This window comes from Pinus tabuliformis, chromosome 5_2, assembly GCF_031772625.1.
Source record: "Pinus tabuliformis cultivar Carrire ecotype Pingquan chromosome 5_2, CPIR1, whole genome shotgun sequence".
In the NCBI taxonomy this organism is placed as follows: domain Eukaryota; kingdom Viridiplantae; phylum Streptophyta; class Pinopsida; order Pinales; family Pinaceae; genus Pinus; species Pinus tabuliformis.
In genome coordinates this window covers 436540796-436556077 of record NC_142306.1, presented here as the reverse complement: position 1 = coordinate 436556077, position 15282 = coordinate 436540796, and the positions used below count along the sequence as shown (strand labels likewise).

The following is a 15282-nucleotide window of genomic DNA, read 5'->3' as shown; positions in this document are numbered from 1 at the left end:
GACCAAACACAAAAATACACTACTTACCTCCCCGACGTCAGGGTTCACTATATACCTGGTACAATTCTTGTACCCCTCCCCACTGTCTGTCGATGAGCTGGGGGGTGCGCTACTAGTCTCTAAAGTGGACAAGCCGCTCAAGGGAAGAGCCACGACACAAATTCTCCGCCACACCGCCTCTCCAAAGGAGAAATCCTGTTCCTTAAGTAGAGCCAGAGTGAGATAGGGGACGCGAAAGCCCACCACCCACACTCTCCAACCCGAGGACGGTAATTCTTGTCGCGACATCTATTCCAGTTCTCTCGCGGATCCAAGGGACAGAGTGCTTGCAGGTTCCAATCCCCCGCATACCTGTCTACATCGAACTCGTCCTGCACGTCGCCCCAAGCCTTCGCCTAAGAAACAACACCAATACCTCACTGCTCTCCTGCACCCAGCACTCCCTCATCATCACCCAACAACTGCAAATGACCACCCTCCTACGTTTGTTGCACATTAAGTAACACTTGTAGGTGGAGCCCAGGTCCAAACGACTTTTGTGACATCCACGTTGTGCATCGAGGCCCATCTGGCTCCACACTCCAATGCACAACCACATGTTGTGATAATTGGACACCCCATCACGGAATAAATAGATTTAGTATCTTAAAATCACTAAATTTTCATAGATTAATTAACTTAAACTAATAATTTTTTAAAATCTAAACTAAATTTTGAACAAAATTATCCAAAAAATATTTAAGAAATATACCATTTTATTTATTAATTAAACTCCACCTTTAAATATAAGTTGCGGATCTAAATTTAAATAAATAAATATTACCTAAAAATCAAGTTGACTATATAAATTTAAATAAAAAAAAGTCAAATAATTTATAAAAGCATACTATTATTAGAGGTATTTTAGTTAAAATAATTCTGTTAATTAAAATAATTCAACAATATTTTGTTGTCTAAAATTATGAACATTAAGGGAATCCATTTTAAAATGATATTGTGATTCTCACGTGATATTGTACATTTTAATATAGAGATAGAGTGATGGGTATTACTATCTAAAAAAAACCTTACGAACATTAAGGGAATCCATTTTTAAATGATATTGTGATTCTCGCGTGATATTGTTCATTTTAATATAAAGATAGAGGGATGGGCATTACTATATAAAACATTTTAATATAAAGATAGAGGGATGGGCATTAATATAAAAATAATGCCTTGAATGAATAATATTTTCAAATATATATATTTATTTAATAAATTAATATAAAGATAAAGGGATGGACATTAATATATAAAAAAAACCTTGAACGAATAAGATTTTCAAATATATATATTTATTTAATAAGTTTGTATCATGACATCATAATCATGATTCCCACCGCTAAAGTTAAAAGGAATTTATTTTTAAATGAATTGTGATTCTGACTGGATATTGTTAATTTTATTATAAAAATATAGTGATGAGTATTATTATATTAGAAAAACCTGGGATGGATAAGATTTTTGAAAATATATTAATAATAGAATTTGAATTTTTTAAAACATATTTCTGCTCGGAGACTTTAATTATTAAATCATAATCATGCTTCCCACCACTATAAGTAAAATTATTATTATAATTACAACGTAGTTTTAAAATTATTTACATTTATTAAAATAACTACTTAAACATTTTGATATAAACATGAATCCCTTATATCTGTAAACATGAATCTTTAATATTCGCGAAACTGAAAAGGTAATAAATAGCAGATCAATATCAATATGCCGGATAACTTATGATAAAAGATAATGTGAAGTAATTGCTCATAATTTATAACGAAAGTTGCAAGCAATGCATAAGAGCTCCGATCATTTCTTGGAACTGTGGGAAGGGAGACATTCAAGAAGACAGTACAGTTATGAAAAGTAATGACAATGTTTGAGGGCACTCAAATTCAGCCGTGATAATGGCGGGTAAGAAGTTGCAGTTAGCAGCGAGTTCCTTTCTTGCACGAGAGCACGCCTGCGTTCCTCGTGATCTCTTCCACAACGGCTGAACTCTTTGGTTTCCCACTGTATGCAGCTGTATAGGTCGAAAGCACCTGCGATCCTGATGGCGTGAAATATGCACCACTTAGCAGCACATCATCTTCTGATATCCAGTTCCACTTTTTCCATTCACTTTCTGCGGTGTTTTGCCTCTTGGTTACTTCTTTAGCAAGGGGATTTGCAGATGCCATAAATCTATTGCCTTGACTCAGTATGGTGGGGTTTGAACTTCCACCGATGGCATACATTCCCCACTCAGTGTAAAGATTGTTAAACACATGGAAGTATCCAAATCGGCACCTACATCCATTTAATTCATCATTTAATCTCTAAGTAATACAATAACTATTTCATACTTTTCCTTCACAACAAAATGCAAAACAAGACGGGAAATGAATGAAATAACAATTAATTACTCACCTTGGCATTCGTTGCACGAGACCTTTGCCAAAATGGTTGAGTGCAACCGTTGCCTGCATAACTTTGTCATGATGGTGGTCGTCACTGTGACCCAATAGCATCACCTACCATTGGAGAAAAGCAGAGCATTGTGAAGGTAGAAGAGAAGGAATAAAATAGAGTGAATTGCAATTAATGAAGGAATGAGTATGTGAGGTTGCTTACCTTGTTGTGGCGAGTGAAATAATTGTTGGAAATGGTGATATAGGTGGATGCCTTGACTGCGTCAATGAGGCCATCTTCGCAGTTAGACATAGAGCAATGGTCCACCCATATGTGCCTCGCTGTCGAGATTGAAATCCCATCTCCATGATTTATTTTTCTCGACCCACTCTTCAGAGGATACATATTTACCGCAGCGTTTCCTAGACTTTTACAGTCATGAATGTGGATGCCATGAATGATGATGTTTGTCGCATCTTTTATGGTGATACACGGGCCCTTACCAATGTGGACTTTGGCGCCTCGTCCATCGATTGTTTTGAAGCTGTGAATAACGAGCTCTTCCTTGAGTTGAATGACCATGTCATTGTGGAAGATGATCCACAGCGGCTCCGTCTGAATCACGGCATGACGCAGTGTGCCATGGGATGGATTCACGGCATCATCACCGGCATTCGTAACGACATAAAACTTGCCGTTTTTGCCTCCGATGGCATGCTTGCCAAATCCAATGCCGCAATCTGCCAGCCGTTTTCTGTTGCGCTCCCATTTGGGGTCGCAGCGCCAACAGTCATCGATGGGATTACCAGTTGCACATGACAACACGCTCAGCTCCTGTCCTCCTCTTGTACTGTTGTTAATAATGCTTCTGCTTATGTTTGAATACACATACATTGAAGCATTCTCGTGTCAATTCAGCCTCCAACATCAAATAACTAAAAAAAAGAACAGAGAGATTAACAAAAGGGAATGTAATGTTGCAGTGAGCGATTTACTTACTCGTGAACTATTTTCGCTCCGTTGCTCTCATCTTTCTCCACAGGAAACATGGATCTAGTTATATTGGCCGTTGCCTCGACTATCTTCCGTCCCATAAACTTCTCTCCATATTTTGATTCAAATGGCTTTGGCGCCCCGCCATGAACGCAGCGGAGTGTTCCAATCAACAGGATGCAGCTCAAAATACAAATTTGATTGCTCATTTTGACAGCCAGTACTCAGCTTTGTCTTCTCAAGAAAACAACAACAATAACAACACTGGTGGTGGTTGCTTCTGCTCTGAGCCACTCTTGCAAATGCCAGGGCCTTCTTATAGCTTCCACCGTTTTGTCGTTACTATCATTTCATCACACTTGGTAAATTGCAGTATGAATTTGATCCTTTGCGCATGTTTTTATTATGGCTTAAGGAATGTACGGACGTGCATTGACTCGAGGGAGATGGCAAACGTAAGCTGCGAATTTTTTAAACACAACAGAATTTTAAACGTTGATGTTTGACAAACTTGCCTGCTAAATTGTAAAAACCGCCATCCATGACATATTTTTATGTTCGTGTGGGGCTGAAGAGTCAGAAATATATAATAACCACTTCCTCTTATGAGATATTGCAATCATTCAACTAGCGGCTTTCTGAAACGCGGTCGAGGAAGGATGTCTCACAAGCTAATATGTTATAGCTAAAATTAGCATCTATCAAAATTTTGATATGAGAAACTGAACTCGAAAGAAAATGGTGAACCCTTACCAACCAACCCTGCAGTACTGCTTTTCAGTGACACAAATGGTGAAGGGAAACTCTAGACACAATACGGAATATTGTGAACTCCTGACCATTCGCTTTCCGAATCCTCATTTGTTCCCGGTCGAATCTCTACAACACTATTTTCACATGTCATTTGTTGCAATTCACGTTTAATATGAATTTAAGATCAAGTTTAACATTTATATCTTGGTTAAATATATCATCGTTAAAGAGATTAAGTTTAACATGAAAATGTTTGCAAGATGTCAAATCATTAATGATTAAGTTTAATAAATAAATTTAAATTCAGCGAAAGTCGTCTTAAAAATATATATATTCATCAATTTGATCAATTTAGTCAAAATAAATATTTAATTAATTAAAATAAAAGCATTAGTTTTATACATAAATAAAATAAATCAATATTACCTTTCACAATTATTTGCCACCACTCATGAGACACCATTTAGGATTGAAAACTTATAACTTTTAAATTTATCAATGAATCTACGATTATTGTGTGATGTTTTTAAAGTTTATTTGAAATTTACAAAGTTTATATGGTTAATTTTTATATTTCAAACATTATCATAATTATTATTAATATTTATTTATAAATAATTAAATAAATATAAGAATTAAATACAATTGATTATATATATATGTTTATTTATTTCAAATTTATTTATATTATAATAATATATATTTAAATTATGTTAAGTTTTATTAGCACAATTAATTGAGAATGAGCTTACTCATTATGTGTTTCTTTAGTAAAGTTACTAAGGGTTAAACCTCAAGAAAGTTATTGGGCCTATGTTACCGGAGGAAACATGCTAAAAATCAAGTCAATTTAGGGTTGGTGTGGCGGGGCTATCCTTGAGTGACTTTGAACGATTTGATGCCCCTAGATCATGACTTCTCAAACGACGAATCAAGCTTAAAAAATCATAAACAACTTGACAAATAATAAATAATTTTTATAATATAATTATTATAATAATAAAAATATTTCCTTTAAACCTTATTTATATATATTTCTTCATGTCTTTTACGTTATGTATTTTGTATTCTTCATTGAATCAAAATATGGAAAAATACACTATAGTCATTTTCCATTTATTCTCATTAAATTCTCTTTAGATAAATGTTTATAGCCCAACATGCGTTACATTCTTTAATTTGGAAGAAGTTGTCTTTAATTTTTTAGGCAAAACATGTATTTTGTATTCTTCATTGAATCAAAATATGGAAGAATACAATATAGTGAGTTTCCATTTATTCTCATTAAATTCTCTTTAGATAAATGTTTATAGCCCAACATGCATTACATTCTTTAATTTGGAAGAAGTTGTCTTAATTTTTTATACAAAACATTTCCCCCTTTACATAGAAAAATAACAAATTATAAAGCATCACAAACTCACACATTTATAAATATGTCATCATTTATATAGCATACAATGTTTTCAGCGTTCAATATATACACCTTTTATTAAACACCAACATTATTTCATAATTTTCTAGAATTTGAACAAGCACTACAACTTATAACATTTTATGGAGAGAGTTGCAACTTATAACATTTTATGGAGAGAGTTTCTCTTGCACAAAGGCAAATGTAACTAACAATAAACAGTTGTAGTTATACATGAAATACTTGATTTGAACAATATTTAAAAAATGTAGAAACCAATTGTATTACCATTTTAACAATATATGATTTAACACAATAATGTAAAATTGAATTTTGATCTTCCATAAATTCTTTTTAAGTTGTATTTAATTGTAGCCCAAAAAAAAAAAGGTTACAACACTTTTCTTGTGTGTAGTTGTAATAAAATATGTGATTTTATAATAAGAACTAAATGTATTTATTTTATCTTTTATATATTCATCATTTAGTTAGATATATTCATATTCATATTGTTATTCCAATAGATATTATTTTGATTAAATTTGAAATAATTTAAGTTTTTTTTAAAAATAGCTAATATATATGTTTGAATAATGTCGTGACATTTTTTATAAAATTATATTATTATTAGAGTATCAATATTGTATGTTGATAAAGTTAATATATTTTCATTAGTATTATAATGTCCCTCTTTTCCTTGTAATTTACACTAATACTTGAGTACATTCTAGAGTTTTTGATTACCTAACTTTCTTGATTGATGTGCTTTGACTAGATTGATGTTTGGTACTCTTTTGGATTACACATTCATCTAATAATTAATCATGAATATATATAAATCATGAACATATTAAGAGTTGTTTATAATAATGTAATATTGATTTAGTAAAAAAAATTTCTATATTTTATTTATTAATTTCTGAATTTTATGTTTTTTCCTAGTTATAATAGTTAATTTCCACAACTAATAGTTTTTTAATATTTTCTTATATATTGACCAAGGACTTTCACCTAAGGATGCAACTTTTTTATACCTAAGGATGCATCTTTGTTATTTAATCCTAACAATAGATCTATTTTTTCCATTTTCTCTGATGAACCACATTAGATGGTTCTAAAATGATGTGATTAATCTGAAAATTGTTCTTAAAAGTATTAAGTTTTACTTAATTTTGGTAGATAGTTTGATTGAGTGTATAAATTGTACTATTCATGTAATCTACTTACCAGAATCTATTAATAATATCTCAAGTGGATATGAAGAACCACTTGGATATGTAATGAAAATTGAGTTAAATTACACACTTAAGTTGTGCATAGCACATTATCTATCCATTTGAATATGATGTTGTGAACATGCTAATATGATTTAAAGCTTGTTGGATAATCTCTCCAGCGACGATGAAGAACCACTTGGATATGTAATGAAGATTGTGTTAAGTTACACACCTAAGTTGTTCATAGGAAATTGTCTATCAATTCCAATATGGTGTTGTGAATATGCTAATATGATTTAAAACCTATTGAAAAAATCAGCTATTTGATGTGTATATGTAAATGCTTGTGAATATATAAATAAATATTGCTAATAAAAGATTATACATGTGTAATTGTTGTAAATATATGTTAATACATGATAGAGAAATTACACTTTTCCATGAGGGTAGGCCATATGATGAAAATCATAAGGTATTATGTTATAGCTACGTGAAATGTCTAATTTGACAGATGATCATAACCTCACCATTGGTACTGTTTATATTGGTCTCAATAGTGATGTTGATATAGATTCAATATTTTAAGAAATATATTCTTTTGTGTACTTCCAATTCAAAATTACATTATGAATAAGTAAATTTGTGAAAGTAATATTTATACATGAATAATTACATGCATTTCATACGAGTGGCCATTCACCATAAAAATAGATTTAATTTCTATGTGGAATTTGAAATGGAAGTTAGACATTAGCAATATGTATTACTATAAATTTTATATAATGTTTTACATTCTTCTTAAATGAAATGTCAAATTAAAAAAAAAAAAAAAAAAAAAATTAGAAAAGATGATAGGAAATATTGAAAATTGGAACAATTGTTGAGAGAGGAAATAATAATATATATTTTTAGAAATTAGAATTATTTATGGAAGAGACGTGTGGATGGATGAATAATAAATATATTAGTGAATATATAATTAGAACTTTTCATGAGTGAAATTTTTTCATGATTGGAGTGATAGAGAGCTGCTGTACAAAACATCTATTTTTTTTTTCCTTTTGGAAATTTTCAAAATAAAATGTTAAACAATTTTGGCCAATAATATTAAATCTTGATTAAGTTTTATTTTGAAATAGAGGCCATATCTCTTTTATAACTATATAATTGATTTGTAAAACGCTCAGGTAATTTAATTAATTTGTACATATTCATATAACTTTAACTTTTATAACTTCAAACAAATAACTTCACTCCTTTTCCATTGACAAAGTTAGACAATAAAGTAACCCTAAACCATTCACATAAAAACCTTATCTTCACTTTACAAAAAGAAATAAAATTCTCCAACAACAAAATACAACTTATTTCAAAGATAGCTGAATTAAAAACCATGCATACAAATTTAATAGGAATAAAATCATTTTAATATCTTAGGAAGCTTTACAACAAATTACAACTTATTCATACAAATTTAATAGGAATAAAATCATTTTAATATCTTAGGAAGCTTTACAACAAATTACAACTTATTCATAAAATAGCTAAATTAAAAATAATATATACAAATTTAATAGGAATAAACTCACTTTAATATCTTTAACTTATTTGCTAACTTGTATTTATAACTTCAAGATGAAGAATCCTCACTCCGTGATATATTATATTGATGCTAACTTAAACTATTACATGAGAAACGAGTGGAAAGCGAACGATACCTAAAAGTTTTCAATAATCGATCATTTTTTAAAAAAATTGAGAACTGTTGGAGGCTTAAAAGTCAAAAGATCGAAGTTTGTCGTATTCTGATGCAAATTGCAAACGAACAGATGTGGAACAGTAAACAATGAAACGATCATCACGTGGCATATCTCTAATGATGTAATGCTGTGAAATGGGAGATGCTTGGGTTACCTCATATCACTGTTGAAACGTCGGCGTACATCCGTATTTGCGTTACTACGTCCAATAGTTTCGATTGTATTGGCCGCTTGTTTTTCTCGATGATTAGAGTTTTTAATCAACTTTTAATAGAAAAGGTTAACTTTTCATATGAGAGTTTTTCGTGAGTTTAAAAACTAACAAAATAATATAAGTAAATAATTTACAATATAAAAAAATTAAGAACATTAATTTTATATAATATAAGTTTATTTAAATGATTTAAGCTTTCAGTAGTTTGGTAAAAAAATAGTTTCTTTACATGTATCGTAACCAAACACATGGCCTATTTTAAACTTCTTTAAGAAATAGTTGTATCTTGTTATACAGCCTTATAACTCAATCTTAATAGCTAAGATACTTATGAGATGGTATGAATATAATCTATGGGAATAGGGTTAATTCTTTAATTCACCGATAGGCGTATATATATTGACCTTATTTTTCTGGATGTATCGATGTTGAGTTTATTTATGAGTTGATATTTTTAATTTTAGGACGACCAAGATTGAACCCCAACTGAATATGCTTCGTCTGAGTTCGAGATCGATGGTTGTGGCAGTGGGGAGCGTGAAGCGTTGCCGCGGAAGTTCTTTAAGAGATTTTTTTTTCGCTGTCAATTGGAAGAGGTAATGTTTCCATGCTCCAACGGTCTATCAACGTCGACCATGGCTGTGGCGATTGGGACCATGAAGCGGTGGAGTGAAAATATATTTTTTGGGAAATAAAAATATGTTTGACCCGCTGCCGAGTGACAATGCCTATATGTGACTATCCAGTGGGAGTTATGCATTGCGTCCATCTCTTCCCAAGCCGAGTCCATGAAGACGAAGCAATCTCGTGAACACAGTCGTGATAATAAGGTTTGTTAAACGAATCGAATTTACCAAATAATTCGCAAGACGAATCGACAGAGTTTGTTCCCATGTTTGCATCTACCCATGTAAAAATGATAATGGCTACCGAATAAACCACCACCACAATTCGAATTCTTATTGTAAAATTCCATGGTTCTTTAGATGTTAATGAATACTATCAAATGTAGCAATTACTCTTGGAATAAAAACCTTGGATAGAAGGATTAAATTTATGATCATATAAATTTACAGTTTAATTTAAAAAAATTCTCTCAAATTCATGCAATAATCAATCAAATTCACACTATGATATCCACCCGTGGTACACCACATGTTGAAATATTAATTTCAACCTGCCGTACAGCTGCATTAAACGGCAACACAAAACCATTCCCGAAAACCACCTATCTTTATCGCACCGCCTTTTGGCAAAGGCTGTTTTTCCCCGGAGGCATCGACACAATCAGCTTCAGCCACGCGTCCTGTGTACGAACAAAATACTGCCCATCTCCTGGACATTAAAGTTCGATTGGTTTGTGTGAGTTAGGTGTGCGAAATGCGTTCGATCAAGTCAACGGACATGGATTTTCATCAATCTGCCAGAACTTTATTTTTACTTTTACGGTTGGCTTTTATTTAATGCATTTAATGAACTATCATAATCGTTGGTAAATGTTTTAATTTTTGTTTGCACGGAAGTATGGGAAATTAAAATAGGTATGGGCAAGTCAACGCGTCATTAACCTTTTTTTTGGTTTTTGATATATGTAACTTTTGTGTTCATTCGTGTGTGTAATGAAGTGAAAAAGGGGAGCACGAACAAATTGAAACCAAAGAAAACTTGCGGCAGCAAATGAACATCTAAAATTCCTTTTTACAGGTACTTGCACTTTGTTGAAACGAATGGGAATGGAAAAGTTTTTTTTTATGTAATGCGGAAACCCAAAATTTTGAATGTAAAGAGAAATTTCACACGGGAGTGAATGTGAAAGTTTCTTTTATTTTACAGCAGTAAACCCATGTAAGAAAATTGCTTTTACAGCAGTAAATCAATGTAAAAATTTTTATTCTACAGCAGTGAGTAAAACCTTTTTCACAGAAGTAAAAGTGTATGAAGATTTTATACAGCAGTGTAAAAATCATTTGTAAAGGAGGCAGAGTATTTTGTTTTTGTGAAAGTTTTTGGTGAATCCCTCTGAGAGAGAGGAAGAAAATTGTATTAAGCAGTTTATAAATTAATACAAGTTTGTTTTGGTTGAGAAACTCTGCCTTGCTCAGAATTTTTTTTGGGGCTTCCCTGTGCAAAAGATCCTGTGGCAGAAACAGAGTATTTCCTCTGTTCAATATTTGTTTGAAATTACCAGAAATTTCCAACATGGTATCAGAGCTGGTCCAGGCTCTTTGAAGGTGTTAAAGAAGCTGAAGGAAAGTCCTTTTGTTGCAGCAGTAAATCCTCTCCAGCAAAGTGAAGTCTCAGGCAAAAGGATCCAGGTATTTCTCAGACCAGTTTTTGTGTTACTGCTGAAGAAACAGTGAGTTTTTTTTTAATATACAGTCAAGGATTTAGAGGCATAGCTGAGAATGCAAGGAATGGCTAGCACAAGCAATAGCACGGGCATGTTTAATACCCAGCTCCCACTGTTTAATGGGAAAAACTATGACTACTGGGCAATAACCATGAGAGCCTTGTTTGTCTCACAAGATTTATGGGAACTTGTTGAGGATGGTTTTGAAGAACCAACAGATGAAGAAGAGTTTAACAGTTTGACTCAAGCAGAGAAGGATCTATTGAAGAGTAATAGGAAGAAGGATTCAAATGCCCGTGTGTTTTGTATCAAGCAATGGACCAAAGTGTGTTTCCAAGGATAGCAGCAGCTAAGACATCCAAAGAAGCATGGAAAACTCTCAAGACAGCCTATCAAGGCATGGAGAAAGTGAAGATAGCAAAACTACAGTTGTTGAGGAAAGATTTTGAGAACCTGTGCATGAAGGAGTCAGACAATATTGACTCATTCTTCACACATGTGATTGGTCTGGTCACACAGATAAGGACTCATGGAAAAACTCTTGAAGAAAGGAGGATTGTGGAGAAAATATTGAGGGTCTTACCCTCAAAGTTTGATGTGATTGTCACCACCATAGAAGAGACAAAGGATCTCTCAAACTTTTCAGTTGATGAACTCCATGCATCACTGATAACACATGAGCAGAGGTTGAGCAGAAATGAAAACTCATCTCTAGAGCAAGCCTTCAAGACCCAGATGTTCTTTGGAACAGGAAGAGGTCAAGGCAGAGGAAACAAGAGAGGAAGAGGCAGAAGCCAAAACAGAGGTGGAAGGAACAGCCCAACAAATGCTCAAGGAAGAGGCAGCAATCCAAATCAGAACCAAGGCCAAGGCAACAACCAACAAAGATGACAACATCATGCTCAAGGACAAAGGTATGAGAAATCCAATGTCCAATGTTATTATTGTAAAAAATATGGGCATTATGCCAGTGAATGTAAAAAGACGCAGCGTGACATGACTAATAGATCTAGTGCAAACATTATTAGAGAAAATATCAGCCAAGATAATGTATTGTTAGCTTGTAACATGGCTAAAACAAACAGTGAAGACATATGGTTTTTAGACTCAGGTTGCAGCAACCATATGACAGGAAACATAGCCCTCTTTTCTGCTTTAGATCAAAATGTGAAATCAGAAGTCACACTTGGGACTGACAGCAAAATTTATGTTATGGGAAAAGGAAAGGTAAAAATATTTACAAAAAAAGGTGAGAAGAAAACTATAGCAGATGTCTACTATATTCCTGGAATGAGATGTAACCTCTTGAGTATTGGACAACTTGTTCAAAAGGGGTACAATGTTTTCTTTGTGAATGATGTGTGCACCATCATGGATATAGCACCCAGCAAACGATGCATTGCTGAAGTGAAGATGACGAGGAACAGGATGTTCCCTCTTAGAATAAGGGCAGATTTGAAAAACAAAGGAGAAATTGCAGCGGTTACCCAAGAGGCTTTCCAAAGTGTGCCAAAGGATGAAAATTGGTTGTGGCACTTGAGATTTGGACATCTCAACTTTGGAGGTCTTAACTTGTTGAGTAGAAAAGGAATGGTAAGAGGATTACCATTGATAGAGAAACCAGACAACCTTTGTGAAGGATGTATATTGGGAAAACAACATAGAGAAAGTTTTCCATCAGGGAAAAGCATAAGGGCAAAGGCACCCTTAGAGATTATCCACTCAGACTTATGTGGACCAATGCAAACTCCATCATTAGCAGGCAGCCAATATTTCCTAACATTCATTGATGACTTTACAAGAAAAACTTGGGTATATTTCCTTAAAAACAAAAGTGAAGTGTTTGAAAAATTCTGAAATTTCAAGGCACTTGTAAAAAACCAAAGTGGGCTGCATATCAAAGTTTTGAGAACTGACAGAGGAGGTGAGTATATCTCCAAGGAATTCCTACGGTTTTATAGAGAAAATGGAATACACAAATAGTTTACAGCTAGGTACACCTCGCAGCAAAATGGAGTTGCTGAAAGGAAGAACAGGACCATCATGGATACGGCGAGGAGCATGTTGAAGGCAAAGCATTTGCCAAATGATTATTGGGCTGAAGCTGTACACTGTGCAGTATACATTTTGAATAGGTGTCCAACAAAAGCAGTGATGAACAAAGTGCCGGAAGGAGCATGGAGTGGGAGAAGGCAAGGAGTCACCCACATGAAATTTTTTGGATGTGTGGCCTATGCACACATTCCGGATCAGCTAAGGAGGAAGTTGGACAACAAAGGGGAGAAATGTATTTTCATTGGATACAGTGAGGAATCCAAAGCATACAGGCTGTATATCCCATCCACCAAGAAGTTTTTTTCAGCAGAGATGTTCAGTTCATTGAGGAGGAAGCTTGGGATGGAAGCATAGAGAAAACAGTGAATGTTAAAAACTGTTTGTCTCATGATGAGGATGATGAGGAGGCGGCTGAAATACATCCCCAAACAGCAGCGCCAACACAAGGACAACAAGGAACACCCTTGAGGATAAATGAAAGTGCTTCTCCAAACACACCACAAGGAGGAAATTCAAGTGCATCTTCAAGCACTTGCACACCAAATGAAAGAGGTAAGAAATTCAGAAACTTGAGTGATATTTATGATGAAGGAATGAATTCCTTGTTTGCTTTGTATTGTCATGTTGATGATCCTATTTATTTCGAAGAGGCAATTAAAGATAAGAAATGGATAGAAGCTATGGATGAGGAGACGAATGCCATAGAGAGAAACAAAACATGGGATTTGGTTGAGCTACCAAAAGGTAAAGAAGTCATTGGAGTTAAATGGGTCTACAAGACCAAGAGCAATGCTGAAGGGAAAATAGAAAGACACAAGGCAAGGCTGGTTGTCAAAGGGTACAAGCAGGAATATGGAAGAGATTATGAGGAGACTTTCGTACCGGTTGCAACAATGGAAACCGTGAGAGCAGTGTTGTCCATAGCAGCACAAAACAAGTGGAAAGTTTATCAAATGGATGTGAAGTCAGCATTCCTAAATGGAGTGTTAATGGAAGAGGTTTACATTGAACAACCTCTAGGCTATGAGAAGAAAGGTGAAGAGCACAAAGTGTGCAGATTGAAGAAAGCTCTTTATGGGCTGAAGCAAGCACCAAGAGCATGGTACAGTAGGATAGATTCCTATCTACTGGAAAATGGATTTGACAAATGTGAGGGAGAACCCACAGTCTACATCAAAGAAAAAGATGGTAAATTGCTAATTGTTGTATTATATGTTGATGATGTTATTTTTACAGGTAATGATGACTACCTCATTGAACAGTTCAAAACAGTCATGAAAGAGGAATTTGAAATGACTGACATGGGTTTGCTGAGATACTTCTTAGGAATAGAAGTAGATCAAAATGAAAATGGAATTTTTATCTCACAGGCAAAATATGTAAATGAAGTATTGGAAAGATTCCATATGCAAGAGTGCAAGGCAGCAATCACTCCCACAGTAATGGGATTAAAACTCAGCAAAGAGGACAGCAACAAGGATTTTGATCCTAGTTTGTACAAGAGCATAGTTGGCAGCCTTATGTATTTAACTGCAACTAGGCCTGACATAATGTTTGCTGTTAGTTTAATTTCCAGATTCATGGAGAGGCCAAAGGAAGCACATTGGCAGGCAGCAAAAAGAATTTTGAGGTATGTTAAAGGTACTAAAAGTTTTGGCATCTTATATAATGTCTCAGAACATTCAAATTTGGTTGGATACACTGATAGTGATTGGGCTAGAAGTGTAGATGATCGGAAAAACACTTCCTGTTATGTCTTTCACATGGGTTCAGGAGCCATTTTATGGGCTTCTAAGAAGCAGTCCATTGTAGCATTGTCTACAGCAGAGGCAGAATATGTGGCAGCTACAGCAGCAACATGTCAAGCAGTTTGGATGAGAAAGATGTTGAGGAACATAGGCCAAGAGCAGGCAAAAGAAACAATGATTTTTTGTGACAATAGCTCTGCTATTTCATTATCCAAGAATTCAGTGTTTCATAAGAGAACGAAACACATTGACACAAGATTTCATTACATCAGGGAATTGGTGAACAATGGAGAAATTGTTCTAGAACATTGCAGAACTCAAGAACAGGTAGCAGACATTCTG

General features: G+C 34.0%; 1 protein-coding gene across 1 annotated transcript; it reads right to left on the bottom strand.

Annotated features, from left to right (window-relative positions):
- Window positions 1–1775: 1775 nt before the first annotated feature.
- LOC149159525 (putative pectate lyase 18) lies at window positions 1776–3787 on the bottom strand. Its single transcript, XM_089433507.1, has 4 exons — window positions 3436–3787; window positions 2659–3304; window positions 2455–2558; window positions 1776–2334 (listed from the first exon to the last, which is right to left on the bottom strand). The coding sequence occupies exons 1-4, from the start codon at window positions 3636–3638 to the stop codon at window positions 1974–1976; spliced, it is 1314 nt and encodes a 437-aa protein (XP_089289633.1). The 5' UTR covers window positions 3639–3787; the 3' UTR covers window positions 1776–1973.
- Between the last annotated feature and the right edge of the window lie 11495 nt (window positions 3788–15282).